At 37.2% G+C, this 17095-nt stretch overlaps 1 protein-coding gene across 2 annotated transcripts; it reads left to right on the top strand.

The window, feature by feature from the left end:
* Window positions 1-462: 462 nt before the first annotated feature.
* On the top strand, window positions 463-14235 carry LOC142345878 (serine/threonine-protein kinase OSR1-like). 2 transcript variants are annotated; one of them, XM_075398311.1, is made up of 3 exons: window positions 463-1064; window positions 1425-2309; window positions 12851-14235. In XM_075398311.1, exons 2-3 carry the CDS (start codon window positions 1629-1631, stop codon window positions 13880-13882), a joined length of 1713 nt encoding a protein of 570 aa, XP_075254426.1. In that variant the 5' UTR covers window positions 463-1064; window positions 1425-1628; the 3' UTR covers window positions 13883-14235. The 2 variants fall into 2 exon arrangements, with proteins under 2 accessions (XP_075254426.1, XP_075254425.1); XM_075398310.1 differs by having other exon boundaries at window positions 1461-2309.
* Window positions 14236-17095: the final 2860 nt, after the last annotated feature.

Here is a 17095-nt window from a genome sequence, read left to right on the forward strand (position 1 = left end):
ATTGAAGTGTGCTGTTATTTAAAATAGGGTTTTTCACCTTTGCACTAAGTGACCAAAAGATGTGCTTAAAGATGTGTAGTTCAAGAATATTGATTTAAATAGCAGAATCGGGATAAATTTGCTTTCTACTTCCTATTTGCAGTACCAGTGCAGTGAAAATACTCAGATGTCACGCCAACCTATTAGAAGCTGAAATAAACTTTATTCCATTTGCCAATATCTACTCAACACACTATGCAACTGAAAAGCTGGACTATCGGCACCTTTCTTGGAGCCCACCTTTCTTGGCACCCACCTCAAGTTGTTTGGAGAATGCAAAACTTTCTAAAGTGCTGGAGCTAGTTCTTGTTTCAAGTATTTGCTGTATGGAGAAATGTGTCCTCAGTTTTCTCAGAAATAGCTACAATTTTTCAGATATCTGAAAACACCAATGTTTGAATTTCCGATATTAAACATGATTTTGGCTGCAAAGTTGCTAGAACTCTTCCTGAACGCTGTAATCCAACATCTGAGTATTTTGGTTAAAATAAATATTTATTGTTTTGTGCGCAATCGTTTCATCGAGAGGCACAATTTCTGTTTTTTGAGAATGTATTACTGCATGCTGTGCCATGCATATTGCCTACTTTTGTAATTCCATTTGCGTGCTTATTTTGTATAAGGCCCGTTGGAATTTTTGCTGCTTTTGTTTTGATGCTCCCAACCTTGAATACGCTTTTATGGAACATAGATTGCGCATATAAAAACGCGTGGAATTAGCCATTTATGTTGAGGGTGAGCAATTGATACAGATTACCATATTTCAGCGTGAAATAATTGGAAGAGGGGATTCATTTCAGATTTAAACTATGAATTTATTAACCTGAGCCGAGCGGGAGATATTCGAAGCTTTACAATTCAGAAAAGGAGAGAACTCGCGCCGCGTATAAATAAAAAAGGAAGCATTTGTGGTCCCTAATTTTGTGTGGTGGCTTGTTTTGAGGCTAATTTTATTCGGGCAGAATGAATTCAGTACATGGTCCGTATGGAGAGTTCTTCCTGGAGTATTCACTTGTGGCGGAATAGTAAGTACTGTTGGTAAATTTTAGGCTCCGTAGTACCAATTCTATGTCACTACTTTAACTACCACCCCCCCCCCCCCCGGAGATTTCATTTACATTGGAGATGTCACCTCATTGAAATCAATAAAACTACTGTTCATTGTGGGGACTGAATTGTGCTGTTTGTATTCATTCTCTCAAATTGCCTTTAGAGCAAAAGTTATCCTAAAGTATATTTAAAATTTCGTTCCATTATTTTGTTTTGTTGCAGCAAACTCTGATTTCGAGAAGATTAGTTGATTTTGGTGCTTACTGTATCAGTGTTAGTTTTCAGCTTCTAATGGAACCTATTTATTTTTCAACGGATAGTGTGTTTTGTCCTAGCTAAGCATTGATATCGTGAAGGGATTTCAATTTCAGCTGAACGACAAATACCATTTACTGATAACGTTATCTTGCTTATCGTGCTTTGGTTCTATTGCGTCTTCACTTGAATCATCCATCAAACTATCCTTTTAATTTCGACTTGCGTTGTATTCCTTGACGAATTTACATTTTTTCGAGGTTAAAATCTTGTGAACGAGATTGATGAGAATGAGTGTGAATATTACTGCAACTTGTGCTCCGAATCACCAGTTACCGAACGGCGTATCATTCGACACGGAGATTGAGTGGCCAGTTAACCGTAAGGACTATGTGTTGGGAGACATGATTGGGTCAGGTGCTACTGCTGTAGTGTTCGAAGCCACCTGTGTACCATTAGATAACAGACCATGTGCTATAAAGCGTATCAACTTAGACAGACAAAACGTCAACATCACAGAATTGTCTAATGAGATCAAACTGATGAGTTTGTGCAACCATCGCAACATTGTCACTTACTATACGTCATTTGTTCACAAACACGAGTTGTGGGTCGTCATGCGATTGTTAACCAAAGGATCGGCTCTAGATATTATTAAACACTTTGAAAAGCTGGACAGGCATGCAGATCCCAGCAACGGGAAGAAGGAACCAGCCCTTCCCGAGTACTTCATCATATACCTTCTACATGAAGTGCTGCAAGGACTGGACTATTTGCACAAACAAGGCAACATCCATCGGGATGTAAAGGCCGGTAATGTACTCATAGGGGAGAATGGGGAGGTGCAGCTGGCAGACTTTGGAGTGAGTGCCTGGATATCGGCGAGTAACAAGAGGTCACAAGGGGGCGTCAGGCACACATTCGTGGGAACTCCATGCTGGATGGCGCCCGAAATCATTGAACAGGTTAGTGATTCCGAAGAAAGTTTGTATTTCTGGTGCCAAACAAAATGATGCCAGCTTCGATTTCCTTGTTACAGGTTTTAGAGGAGCTTCATGTCGAGAAATTTACATATATCTTATAAACTTATATCTTTTTTCAAATCATGGAAAAGAAACTCAAACTTATATCTTTTTTCAAATCATGGAAAAGAAACTCCGCCTTATACCATTGAATCCTGTAAAGCAAACAAAGAACTGGATAACGAATTTGAAATCGAGGGAGTGTTAATAATGTGTTCTCGGATTCAAATAACCCACGATCTTTTTAATGGCCGCGAAGCGATAGCGAGGTTATTATTGCCCTTATTATAGTTTTTTTACGACTCGAAGAGGAGTATTGGTATTCCACAGGTTTTAGCTCAAGCAGATTGTTTCATGATTTGAACTTTGACTTTTGTTTTCGAATATTGATGACTTGTTTTAGAACGTTGCATTCTGTTTTCGGAAATTGGATGTTGACGGCATCTCAGTTTTCAATATGTAATAGAAAACTGTTGCAAATATTGTTTCCTTATAACAGGCCCTCCTCCCTATTCTAAGTACAGTCCCCCTCACTTATCTAGCCCATCCCCCACCTACCTACCCCAACACCTGCCTGCTTCCCACCTACCTCTACTGTTTCCTGTTTGTACCATTCAGTTCACATGTCCACGCCCCCAAGAGCACTACAGCCTCCACAACACCTTAACTAAAGTTGTCTTGTCTGAATTTCAGAAAAAACTTTTTAAAATTTAATTAGGCAATTATTTGATTTTGGTAAGGTTATTTCACAGATAATTTTGCGCGACTCGTTTTTGGTATCCTACCGGCTATTATTTTGGTCTTTTACAGGAAGCACGAAGTGCTTTTGTTCATTCGGCAATTTGACCTAAAAGGAATAATAAAAATGCTGAGATGAACAAGTTTTTAGTGACCGATATAAGTCTTTGTTTTTACGCCGCGTTGATTGAATGACTTTTTAAAACTCTCAGTAGTTTTTTAATAGTTTTTTTATCGTGGACCAATATTAGCTGTTTTTTCGCGTCTGTTTTCAATAGAAATTTTTATTTGATTGTGTGGTTACCATTGTCTAAGAGGAAACAGAAACAAAATGGACTTTTAGATTTCTAATTTTGTTCAGTTAACTTCAACAATTTTGTTTTTAGGCAGTTTTTTTGTAATCAATCTATGCAGCTGTAGGTTTGATTCTGTTTGGATTAGATTTCAAGTTTTTGACCTTAGCAGTTATGGTATTTTGTATCCATTTTTCATTTCAGTTGTTTTTGTTACAGATTTATTTTGTTCAAAAGTTCTATTAACTTTTCTACCTTTCATTAATTTTGGTTTGTATTTCGGAAATTTTTCTTTGTATACAATCTAAGCAATGGTTGCTTTTTTAGTTTTTTTTTGCCTTTATACTAGGCCTGAGCTGCTGAAAAACTGGACGCCTCGAAATCTATTTTCAGCCTTTTTTCATCAATTCTTTATTTTTTTAAAAAAACATTTGAATCAATGTTTTATCACGGCATAATTTGAAGAAGCACTGGAGGACCAATTCTAAGTTGTATGTCAAGTTTAAAAGAATTTTGGAAAAAAGTTGCGACCTTTTTGTAAGTTTTTGCTGATTGGTTTTTAAAATTTTGCCTGAATAGCTGCATGATTTCGATTATTACTTTGGTCATGAAAAATGTCAATTATTCATTGTAGGTAGAAAATGTTCGGGGCTGACTTGACATTTTTTTTATCGTTTCTTGTCTACAGTTCTTTAAATTTTTGCGGGCTTCGTATGTTTGCACGTAAATGCCAGAATTCAAAAGGGTTTTCATTGGTTTATGAACCTTTTCCAACTTCATTTTTTTGCTCTTAGTTTTCAATAGACGCCCTCATCTCAGTCGGTTATTGTAGCGGCCCTTTTTTTCACTTTGTTTAATTGTTTTGCATTAAATCTTATTCGCTTCTGAAGGGCTTTTAAACAGCGGTTGCACAGAAAGCACTTTAAATTGAACAGTTAGTATCGAAAAACGAAATCAGCAATAGAAGCGGGAAATATCCATTACTTGAACATGTCCTCAAAAGTTATCCACGTATATTGCTTATTGGTATCGATACTAGCTCCTGTATCCTCTCATTGAGAAACAGGAGTATATACAACCGCAAAATTACATCAAAATGGTTGGCTCTTCAAAATTCCAACGGCTATTATTTGGGCGCTCTCCTTTTTACGACTTGTAGAGGAGTATTGGAGAAGTCCTTTTTAAAATCACTTTTATTGAAGTAAACTTTGAAGCGGAAAATGAAATGCGTGAAAAATTTGTTGTTTGGGCGCTGAACAGAATTGAAGAGTGAGCGAAAAGAGTTGTTTTTTTAATTCACAATTTCTCGAGAGAGTTGGAAATTGAGGTGTGTAAAATTGAGGCGTTCAATCTTCGCCTTTTGTTTTATTTAACTGCTTTTGAGATATTTAAATAGACGGTTATTACTTAAGGAGTTTCTATATAGCAAGGGAGTACAGTTTGATTGGTATTAAACGTTTTGTTGCGATAAAAATGACAATAAACTCAAAAATTTTATATTAATTTAATTTATTTCACTTTTTCGTTTTTTCTAACCTTAGTTAGGTTTCTTAGCCTATTATGACTTGCCTATTGTTTTGCGAGCTTTTCAAGACCTTTGCTCTATTGAACTTTTTGGCTCTATCTGCTCTTGTATCAAAAATATTTTTTTTTTCCATATTTATCAAGGTTTTTAAAGGCTTTAGGCTTTGTTTGCACGTTTTATGGCATTTGGAGATGACTATAGTTGAAGTTGATTGCTTTTGCTGCCGTTTGATTGTTTTAGTTTTAGCAGTAGTTGTAAAAGTTTTTTTAAATGTTGGTTTGGAAGTAGGATATGGCAATTTCTAATAACTAAATTTTGTTGAAATCAAATTATCACATTTTGTTTTTTGTCTGTCAATTCCTTGCCTTGCCTGCGTTCTCTGAAATTTTTGTTGGTTTTTGTCTGTCATTTTGCAGCCGTTTAATGATCGAAAACTAAACGTGTCGCATGGTCTTTTGATGATCAATGTTTTGGAGTTTCAACTTTGTCAGAAATTTTTATCAGATGATTTATCATCTTTTGTGGTCAGATATTTTTCATTGTTGATTTTCTTGTCATTGTTTCACAGTTATCATTAGTTTTCTTTAGTAGGATAATCATTCTGTCAGTTGGGTTGGTCCATTTATCTTTCGAGTCGATTCCGGACTTCTGGCTACGTTATTTTAATTCGCTTTACCTTTTGATCACGTTTTTAAGGTGTACACGATTTTTTCACGCGTGACTTACCTCAGTCTTTGTTTCAACTGAATAGATTTTAAATTTTTTTATTATGATGATGATTATTATTGGTTTACGTACCATTTGCAAACTCAAAAGTGCTTTCAAAACAACTATTAAATAAAGTTTTCAGCTTTTTGCGATAAACAAATTCATGGGATATTAGTCTCATCTCAAAAGGCCGCTTATTCCATTCGAAAGGAACAGCAAAACTGAATGATCTTCGCCCAAACGCAGTTGTGACATTAGGAACCTTCAAATTGTACGCATATTGGCATCTAGTCACCTTATCATTTTGGAAAGCTAATGCGCCAAGATACATCGGAATTTTCCACGGATGGTGAACTAAACGGTGACCAAAAAATAGAATTTTGTAGAGGATACGTTGTTTCATGGGTAGCCAATGAAGCTCTGTGATATAGTTTGATGTTGGTGAACCAGGTGATAGCCTAAAAATGAGACTACTTGCTGAGTTCATTATACGCTGTAATTTCTGTATAATATACAAAGGTATTCCATAGTACAGTGAGTTGCAGTAATCTAGTCGCAAGAGAATCATTACCCGAACTAACTCGATCAACGACTTTCTGTCGACTGTATCTCTGATGGAGTAAATTTTTCGCAGGAAATAATAACATCTACGGCTCACAGAACTAACTTGTTTCGTATATGAAAGTCTGGAATCTAAGTTGAAGCCCAACAAAGTAACATTGTTAGAAAAATTGGCATCTGTTGGAAGTTCAATATCGCTATTTAAACCATTCTTTCTACTAATAAACATGTATTCAGTTTTATTCGAGGTTAGTCGGAGCTCAGCACCACTGAACCACTTTTGCAGAGTCGTAAGTATCAAATCAAAAGCCCCCTGATTTATCGAAGCATGGTAAACAAAATAGATAAGTGTCACCGGCATAAAAATGATAATTGACATCAAGACCTTCAAACAGAACTTCCAGAGGAACAAGATAGCATGAAAAAAGAACGGAACCTAGAACAGATCCTTGAGAAACGCCCGCTTTTATAGTTCTTGGCATCGAATATTCACCATCAATCAGCACTTTTTGAGATCTAAGAAGTTTTTCATGATCAAGAGTGTCAAAGGCAGCTGATAGATGAAGTCCAATATAAAAAGTGCTTTTTGTCCTCTCTAAATTGAGGAGCAAATCTTTTGTCAACTTAACCAGTGCTGTTTCTGCGGCTTCCTGTAGGCACTTTGGTATTTTCTAAAGAGACTATTATTTCCGAAGTATTTGCATGAAAGCCGTTCGTTGTAATAGTTTTGAAATGTAACTTAGGTTTGAGATAGGTCCATAATTTGAAAAATCTTCATTGTCAGAATTTGCTTTCTTCAAGTTGGGCTTGGCAATGGCCAAGGACTGGGGAAACATCCTGCCTTCAGCGAAAGATTAGGAAGTTTCAGGAGTTCTTGATAATAATCTGGAAATGACTTTACAAGATGTGTCGCAATGATGTCCAGTGGAGATGTACTGTTTGACGACGCCGAAATCAAATCTCTAAACTGACTTATCGACAACCCCGTGAACGAATTCATTGAGTTAACTTGAGTTTTTCTGAATTTCAGGACCTGTCGCAGTGGGAATCGATGCAATAACACTTTCCACTTTGGATATAAAGAACTCGTGGAAGTTGTTTGCAAGCTTTTTTTTTGTTTTCAGGGTGCTGTTCTACATCTTGAACAAGAAGCAATTTTAAGGTGGCAAACATTTTACAGCTACAATTTTCCATCAACACATTCTCAATGTATAATCTACGCTTCTCTAAGAATTTTTCAGAATACATATGGGTAACATTTCCATATTCAGATTTGAGTACAGGTGTTTTCGACCCTCTGTATTTACGCTTTGCTTTTCTCTTCTTTATTTTTATTCTCAAAAGCTCGTTGTCAAAGAATGGGCATTGATGTTTAGTAATTGTTTGTATTTTGAGTGGTAGAACGAATCCAAAATATTCTCCTCAAACCTTACATACATATCCCATGCTTCATCAATACTTGAGGCAACATCAAACTTTAAGCACGACTTCAATAACTTAATAAAACCTCCAGAGTCAAAATTTTTTCATTTTCTATACATCAAGAGAATTTGTTGAGATTTGCGTTGTTTAACACTGCTGAGCGAGAAACAAATAAACGAATGGTCCGAAGAAGTAATGAAGCTATTCGATTTAACATTAATTGCAATATTGTTTGACGCAATAGCTTGGTCAAGAATCCCACCACTTCTATGCGTTTTCTCGGAGACGTACTGAGTCAGGCCGAAATCGTCAAAAAATGAGTTTCAAATTTTTCATGCATCGTTATTAACATTCAATGAAATGTTAAATTCACCCAGGAGAATAATCTTGTCGAATTGTAGCCTTTTCTCTTAAAAAAATAGTAAAGTGATCAATGAAGGATTTAATATTTAATCCAGGTGGTCGATAAACAGTGATTACTAAACTGGTAGCCCCAACAGTTAAAGAGGCATAACAGCACTAAAAAAATTCAGAGGTAAACTATTCAAAATTTTCCAAATGAAGATCATATCTGTGAAAGAGGCAAATTTCACCCCCTCTTTTATTCACCCTGGGTGCACTATAGAAAAGAAACTCCGGGGACAACACTGCTTTAGAATGAAATCGGCGTCTGAGTTGTTCGTAATCCACGATTCTATAAATACTCTCAAACTAATTTCATTTACTTCCAAGAGGGCATTTACATCTTTCGTTTTTTTTCCTGACAGAGCGTGCATTATGTAGACAAATGTTTAGTTATGTAGATCTTTGATCAGTCGATCTTTGTGTTAATGGAGGACTGGCTATAGTCAATTTTGATCCACTTTTTTTAGCCAATCACGGGCGGCTTCATTCAGGACAATCTTGACACCGTAACATTTTCAGGCCAGAAATCAGGTAGCTCAACTTTCTCTTCATCAAATTTAAATACACAATGGAAGGCTTTCAGGTGAGCTTCTGACTTCGAAATTTGGCGAATATGGAGTAGTTCGACGTTCTTTTCTACACAGTACTCCTCCATTTCTGACGCTGTTATGTTCTGACTCAATCGACTTACATATAAATGACTACGCTTCGGGGACTTTTTGACACCCTTGATGACTGCTGGATTGTTCGTTCCCGTTTTTACCTCTTTAGGTGATCCAACTTTTCTCTGTGCAGTTTCAAATTCAAAATCATCCGCCTTTCTCTTTTTGTTTACTGTCGCACTGTGATATCTGTATGAGCTGTCGTTTCGATTCCTGCCGGGTCCGCTTTTTGCAGCTTTTATAAAAGGGAATTCCGGTTTCTTTATCAACGCTATCTCATTGCGTAGCATTGTCATCTCGCCGATCAAAGAATCAACACAAGCGAGCTTTTTCTCAACGGCCGTAATTCTGTCCAGCGCAGAGTTCTGCAGTAACGCTAGGAGTACAACCAGCACAGGACCAGTAGATCATTCCTTTGATATTTGCGGTACTTGAAATTCCAAAACAACCAAAGTCAACATATCTTCTTACATTTGACACAAAATGCACTTGTACATTGCAAGGCTCGTTACAAATATTGCAGAGGTTCGGGCGGTGGCGGCGCTGGTGGGGGCACCATTGTAACTTGGGATAAAAGGGGACCAAGGGAAGTGGCCGCTAGGGGCCTAAACTAATTAGTCGAGCAAATGTGGAGAACCCTCGCACCAAATGTTTGACTAAGGAAAATATTTAGGATGGCCAAAAATGTAGGGAAACAATCAAGCAGATGCGGAGAACTCTCTCGCCAAATGCTTGATACCAAATATGGAATCGTAGATAATTCTCGTATAATATCTTCCGCCGGAATCTGAAATCCCCGGTAACTGGGGCTACCCAAACAAAGTCCGGCCTCTGATACCACAGTAAATAACAACAATCAAGAGCTGAAACAGAATTAAATAGCCTCCCGGGTTCACTTGGAGACTATTTAATAAGTTTATCTCAACAATAGCCATTGAATATTGCAATGTAGTGAATACAGTCAAAGTCAATAGAGCGAAATGAAAATAAACGGGATAAACAGATAAAGCCCTGTCATTAAGTAATGCATTAGGTTATCAAAGTTCATTAGTGCGATTGCTGGCTCGCATTAGTATTAAGGTTAAGAGCCTGCAGTTTAGAAACTGAATTAAATATAGTTTTAGAATATAACTCAAACTGACACCGAATTAGAACACTTTTAAAACTTAGGAAAAAGTTCTGTCACTTTCTCTCTTCTATTTTTTTCTGTCTCAATCCCGATGTGCGTCAACGGCGGATTTTTTCCGGCAATCTGCCGGGTATATTTTTCATGTGGATGCTTTAATCCTTCATCAATAAGCACTCTATTGGCCTAAGTAAAAAAAGTCGAGAACGCCTTCGGAGCTTAGTTGTGGAGTTCAAGTAGTCGTTTGTTCTTTGCTCGAATTTTCAATAGGAGTTTGTGTGATGTTGTAATTTCCTCGTGGATAAATAACATGCCTTACTCACTAAAATTGCTTTCTGAAAGCTCAAACAATTATTTCGAATTGTCTACATCTGTAATTGAAAGTCAGTAGAATGTAAATAACATAGAGCATCAATAATTGCTCGCAAACAAAGTTTTCAGCAATTATATTAGTCCTGTCGGTCTTTTTCATACGATTTTTCGCTTGACCGATTTCTCGTCTGACTCATTTGACTTCTCGTCCTCAAAAACGGGATAAACAGGTAGCGCCCAGTGGGCATTAAGTGAACTTAGTGCTTTTCAGCGCACTAGTCTCCACGTATGCGTTTCACAGAAACTTTTGGAGACTTATGGTGTGAAGGGCGGTACTTTGAGGTTGACCCCCATCCCCACCACACATCAGTCCCCTCTCACTTTACCCCCACCCCTCTGCACATCGTTAGGCCGTAAGGTCCCCGTGAAGCCAAAAACCGCCCTTTCTCCCCGCTGTAACTTGTCTTTTGTTGTAAAAGGTCTCAGGATTCTATTTAGTGGCTTTTCTCCTGCAATTTGCCGACTGTGTTTAATATAGCTGTGTTTTATTGGCTTTTTCGTGGTTTCTTCTGACTCGAAAATTAGTATCGATAGTCTTGTCTACAGGTATTTATGAACCCATCGGAGTATTTGTTCGCTATCGTTTTTGACGACTTGTAGAGGATTGGTATTCTACCATTTTTGTCAGCTATCGCACGATGATGAAGAATTCATTCGTTTCGATTGACTTGTTTTTTTTTGAAACGTTAGTTTCTGTTTTACAAACTGGGACGTTAGCAGGCAGCTCAGTTTCTAATGTATGGTAGTTATGAACTACCGATAATATGGTGAAAGTGTCATTTTAGGAGTATTGATCCAAAAAAGCTACCTATCCTCACGAACATGGCTTCCCCTTTCCCCCTAGCTTTGTTCATGGTAATTCGGAAATGCTGGTAATATTGATGAGCGACCGTATTCGTGGTAAACTTAAGCTCGTTCCAATTGGTTTCTAAAATGGCTGCTAAAATTGTTCTATTTACATACGAAAGTGTATTCAAAGATTGTTTTGTTCATTTTTAGTAATTCGGAATTTATGGGCGGGTTTAAGTTTGTTCATGACTGTTCAAATTTGTTCATTAAGTTGGTTTTGATAGCTTAGTTTGTGAACATTGACTTGTTTTATAATTTTGACTTTTGTTTTCTATCATTAGACTTCAACAGTGGACTAAATTATATTTATGGTAATTCGGATCTCCTGTTGATATTCATGGTCTACAGCTCATTTTGAGAAATTTTCTGCCCATAACATTCTCTTCTTCCTCTCACTTACGGCAATTATAATTTGTGTCTGCTTTTTAAAGTTTCAAATGAATAGTTTTTAGGTTATTAGTTTTTGTTTATATATATATTTCTGATTGAGATAAGGTCGGATTTGAAATTGTATTGCACGATGCTTCGAGTTGTTTAATAGCCGCCCTCATCTTCTTAGCCGGCTATTATAGCGCTCCTATTTTTTTACGACTCCAAGAGGAGTATTGGAGAAGTCCTTTTTTTAATCAATTTTATTGGAGTTATTTTTGAAGCGGGAAATGAAACGCGTGAAAAAATTTAGAGGTATTTTGGTGCTGAACAAAAGTGAAGAGCGGAGCGAAAAGAGAGTTGTTTTTGTTCATACCGCTGTTTTTGAGAGAGCGAAAAATTAATGCGTGAATAAATTTTCTCTAAGCGAGCGAATTTTTTGTTCACCTGCGGCATTTTTCCAATTTTTTTTGTTTTTTTTTTCCAATTTTTTTGGTTAATAGGTTTGGTTATGATTTTCTTTTATTTTTTGGCTGGTGTTGGTAGTGGTTTGAAGGTTTCTGGAAATTTATATGAATTTTATTCTAATTCGGATGTTTTTTATGTATTTTGCTGATTTTTGGGCTAATTTTTGCGATTTTTTGACTTTTGTTTTGTTTCACTGCCTCAAATGGGTATTGAAAAGACCCCTATTACTTGTAAAATTTTTAGTTAACAAATAGTTGCAGTTTTGTGGATATGAAGCAATTTTTTGTTGAGAAATATGACGAAAAATAGCGAAAATTGGAACTATTTTTCTTAATTTTTTGCAATTTTTCCTTTCTTTTTCTGTTCTTTAGCTACATTTCTTAGCCTATTATGACTAGCCTATTGTTTTGCGATCATCTGGATACTCTATTGGCTGAAAAGAATTTGTCTTTGGGTTTTTGTGCTTTTGTAATCTTAAAAATTTTATTAACTTTTTCCAGTTTTTTAATCAAAGGCATCAAGTATTTTTAAAACTTCTCATGAGTGGTTTTAGTAGGTTAGTTACCTCTCTCTAATGCTTATTGGTATTGATAGTAGCCCCTGTAGCCTCTATCTAAGAAACAGAAGTATGTTCAACTACGAAATGCCATCAAAATAAATCGGATTAAAAAAAAATGTTTTTGTGCAAAAATCTTTTTTTTTCAATATCTATTCTTTCAATCCCAATCATGCTTATTGGAATCAACGGCGGCTATTTTCCGGCAATCTGCCGGGTATGTTTCATTTTGCAGTGGGTATGTTTTTCCTACCAAGTTCGTTTGGTTCAGGTGTTTGACCTTAAAGTGAAAGGAGTCTTGTCTTTTTCAATAACTTTTTGCAGAACAACGCCTTTGAAACTCTCTCTTATTGCATTTGAAGACATGGTTATTACTATTAAAGGTTAAAGGGAGCAATGCTTTTTGATCAGCTGATCTTTGCTTTTGCAGGATTCGAGTGGCTACGACTGGAAAGTTGACATCTGGAGTTTTGGAATAACAGCCATTGAGTTGGCTACTGGCAAAGCACCCTATGCAAAATACCCTGCGATGAAAGTTATGATAATGACAGTGCAAAACGACTCTCCCAGACTGGAGCAGTGCTGTCATGAGGCAAATGTTGCTTTCAGTGGATTCAAAAAGTGTAAACTGGACCACTTCATTGCCGAGTGCCTACAGAAGGACCCATTCAAAAGACCAACCGCCGCCAAATTACTTAAACACGAAATATTTAAAAAGTTCCAACATTCGAACAGCGCGCTGGAGAATGTGGTTGGGTTCACACATAATGGTAAAGAAACTAAGTTCATTGACCTTGTGGAGAAATTGCCTCATTTCAAGCACCGCGCTCAGAAAGTAAAGAGGGTGCCTGGATCTACGGGTACTATGCATCGAACTGAAGACGGCGGCTGGGAATGGTCTGATGATGAGTTGGACATGACGTCACAGAACAATGACGACCATTCAAGTCGCCCTAATCAAATGATGCAATCAGATGGTACGAAACGGTTACAAGATGCTTATGCTGCATCGGCTTCATTGCAATCGTCAGGAGATATAGATTACTCGACCAGTGCCTCTTCACCTATTCTTGGGCCAAGAGGGGAGACTGCCTATTTGCATGAGAGTCACATTACTCATCCCTATTTGCAAGCCACTACTAGTATTGAGCATGAAATAAGAACTGTTCAGCCGAGAAAGTTTGAGTTGTGCTTGAGAATGAGAAATGAAGCGAACGAGTTGAATGATATTAAGTTCCCATTTAATTCCGCAGAAGACAGCGCAGATAGCGTGGCGCAAGAAATGGTCTCGGCTGGACTGATCAGCGGATCTAACAAGATTCTACTGGCTCACAACATTGTCAAGATAATCGAAGGTCACGTGACTCAAGTGCTATTCAAAATCAACTTGCCTTCTGAAAGCAGAGAACTGCCCAATCCTGACACATTCTGCGGATACGCTATGCTTACTTTGACTGATTGATTGATTGATTGATAGACAGATAGATTAAACCCACTGTTCAATAACCCACTTCTACTCCAAGTTCTGTCCTCGTTCAAAAACTTATCGGTTGCAAAATAGTTGTCGCTGAGGCCCCAGTTTCTGTTGAATGGGTCATTAGATTACTTAAAGTTAGTTGAGATCTGATGGAAATTTCCTCCTCTGAGAATATGTTAACTTGTAATAACTCCATAATCTGTTGTTGTATAGATGTATAATAACTTTAAATAAAGTTGCTCCAAGTTCACTTGAATGGTGAGGAATACAATGATTTGCTGTAATCCTTTAACTTGGTTATATGAAACTTATTCAATTAAACCGACTGCTGACTGGAAGATTCTCCCTAGGTGCTGAAGAGTTTTGAAATGGAATAGGAGCATCCCAAAACACAATTTTTTATTTTACCATGACTTAAATTGACATTTTACTATGACATTTCACTCAACCCCATCACAAATCCCCCGTCTACCCTCCACCCGAAGATAACCGCACCCTGATCATTTGAGAGCAATTCACCCGACGTTAGTGGGTTATGTTTAATAGCCGCCGTCAGTCTCAAAAATGTCTCTCATGTTTAATAGCTACCGTCAGTCTCAATAGCCGCCGTCTCACAAACTATTATTTAGGCGCTCTCATTTTTAAACTTCAAAGAATATGAATTGTATTGGGGCGCTGTCTTTTTTTAAAGATCTGTTCACATATTTTTTGATTTTTGAAGTCAAATTGGAGTGGTGATTTTGGTCACGCCGAAACAGGAAGTCGAGCGAAAAAGCGATTGGTTTTGCGGCGTGAAATTTTTTCACTCTAATTTAGTAGAGTGAGAAAACTGTGCTTGAACAAAAATTCGCTAGTGGTTTTTTGTTCACATGCGGCAATTTCACTTTGATTTTTATTGTTTTTTTTCAAATTTTTCGACCGGATTTTTTTCTAAATTGTTTTCCCAATTCATTCATAGTTCATTCTGGGCCTAGTTTTTTTGTTTAAACCAAATTTATCTCGCTAGTGTTTTTTTGTTCACATGTGAGATTTTGACGTCGATTTTCAGTTTTTAAAAAATTTTGTTGATCTCATTATTTTTTGAAACGAAAATTCTTTGAATTGTACTTCCAGACTTGTCCTGCTATATTTTTTAGTTCGCTTTACCTTTTGATCACGTTTTCCGTTTTACATAAGTCACGATCTTCACGTTTGACTTCTGACTTATTTCACTCACTGTTTCAACTGAATGGGTTTTAAATTCTTTCATTCATTGAATTGCGCAATATAGTGAATAGGGTCCAAGTCAAAAGATCAAAAGAGGCGGGATAAACCGATAAAGCTCGGTCATTAAGTCATTGAGAATAAGGTTATCAAAGTTTATTAATGTTTTGTGGCTGTTATCGGTATTCAACTTATTAGCTTTCAGTTTAGAAGCTGAATTAAGTTTAGTTTTAGAAGTTAAAGCACGCCAAATTCGAACAATTTTTGAAAAAAGGAAAAAAAAAATCATTCAATTTGTCTTTTCTTTGTCTGTTTTAATCCCGATGTTCATCAAGGCGTCAACGGCGGCTATTTTCCGGAAATCTGCCGGCTATGTTTATACTTGTCACACCGATTACCTGTTGTTATCGGGAGTATGTTGAAAAACAGCTTCAGGCTCGTTCACTTTTTGTTTTGAGTCATTTACTGAACGAAATTTAGCATGCATAAGCTGGCAGCTGGATAACAAAGAAATTGGCTCTAAAATGTTGCAGTATAAAATAAGACTAAATTTTACTGTTTCGCCCAATGTTTTAACAGGCTGAAGAAAAAAATGTCAATTGTTAATGCTGGATAAAGCAATAGCTTCATATATGGTAAATGATATTGTTCGATTTATTGGAGATAACGGCAAGCAACGGTATGGTTATTATTAAAACTTGGAGACGGCTATTTTTTATCACCATGTATGAATTTAACTTTTCCATGGCGAGAAAAGCAGCAATTAGCATTCTAGATTAGATAAAAAAATATGTATTCATTTAGTAAGTGTTTATGAACAGTGGGTAACCTTCATGAAGTTAAATTTTGCAGGGAGTCATTCTTGATTCTTATTATCTTTTCCTCTCCAGAACAAGTTTGTGGATCTATGTGCACCATTGATTATAATAAGATGGGAATATTTAAATCTTGAAAAAAGTTTACGTTACTGCTAAAGATACAGTGTTGTTCAATGGTTTCACGAGCTGGATGTTAATTTTGAAGTTAATCCTCATGTGTGTTCGGGAAATAATTTTTTTCGACTTTTTTAATAGCCGCAAAAAGATTGCTGCGGCTATTATTGGCCTTCTCTTGGTTTTTCTAATTCAAAGAATTTGAATTGTTTTGGGGCGCTGACTTCAAGACTCGAAGAGGAGTATTGGTGGAACGTCTTTTTACCGTAATTTTGATGGAGTGTATTTAAAACAGGAAGTGAAATGCGTGAAAACAGAGCGTTTAGGTTAAACTGTGCGAGAGAAAAGTGTGACTTTCTGTTCTTGACGCGTTTTTGAGAAAGCGAGCAATTGTTTTCAAATCACGTGCGGCATGTTCAAAGAAGTTCTTGTTTAACTTTAGTTTTTTAATTGCTCTCAAACGAAGTTTGTAGCAATTATATTAGTCCTGTCGGTCTTTTTTTATGCGATTTTTCGCTTGACCAATTTTTCGTCTGACGCTTTTGACTTTTCGTCCTCAAAAACGGGATAAACAGGTAGCGCCCAGCGGGCATTATGTGCTCTTAGAGCCTTTCAGGTCTGTTTCAGCTCAAACTGTCTTGGAGACTTATACTTATACTTATGGTGTGAGGGGCGGTTCTTAGAGGTTGACACCCCCCCCCTTTGTTGACCCCACCCCACCCCCCCCCCACCCCCACTATTGGCTCCACCCCCCCCCCACCGCGCTTTTGCCCCCCCCACCCAGTGCTGTCCCCATCAGCCCCCGGTGCCCCCCCCCCCCCCCGTGGCTAGCTACTGACCAAGCCAACCGCTCGCCGGTCGTTTGAGAGCAATTCGCCCGACGTTAGTCGGTTATGTTCAGTTAAAGGTGTTTGCCTCAATCGTCTAAACTATTAACAGTGTACTTGGAAGCACCGTTGGACATCTAAAGCAAATAATATGCTTTCATATTCAATTTTGAATTATTTTTAATTGCTCTCGAACGAAGTTTGAAGCAATTATTGTAATCGTGTTGGTCATTCAA

This window comes from Convolutriloba macropyga, chromosome 9 (genome assembly GCF_964194025.1).
Source record: "Convolutriloba macropyga chromosome 9, txConMacr16.3, whole genome shotgun sequence".
NCBI lineage: Eukaryota > Metazoa > Xenacoelomorpha > Acoela > Convolutidae > Convolutriloba > Convolutriloba macropyga.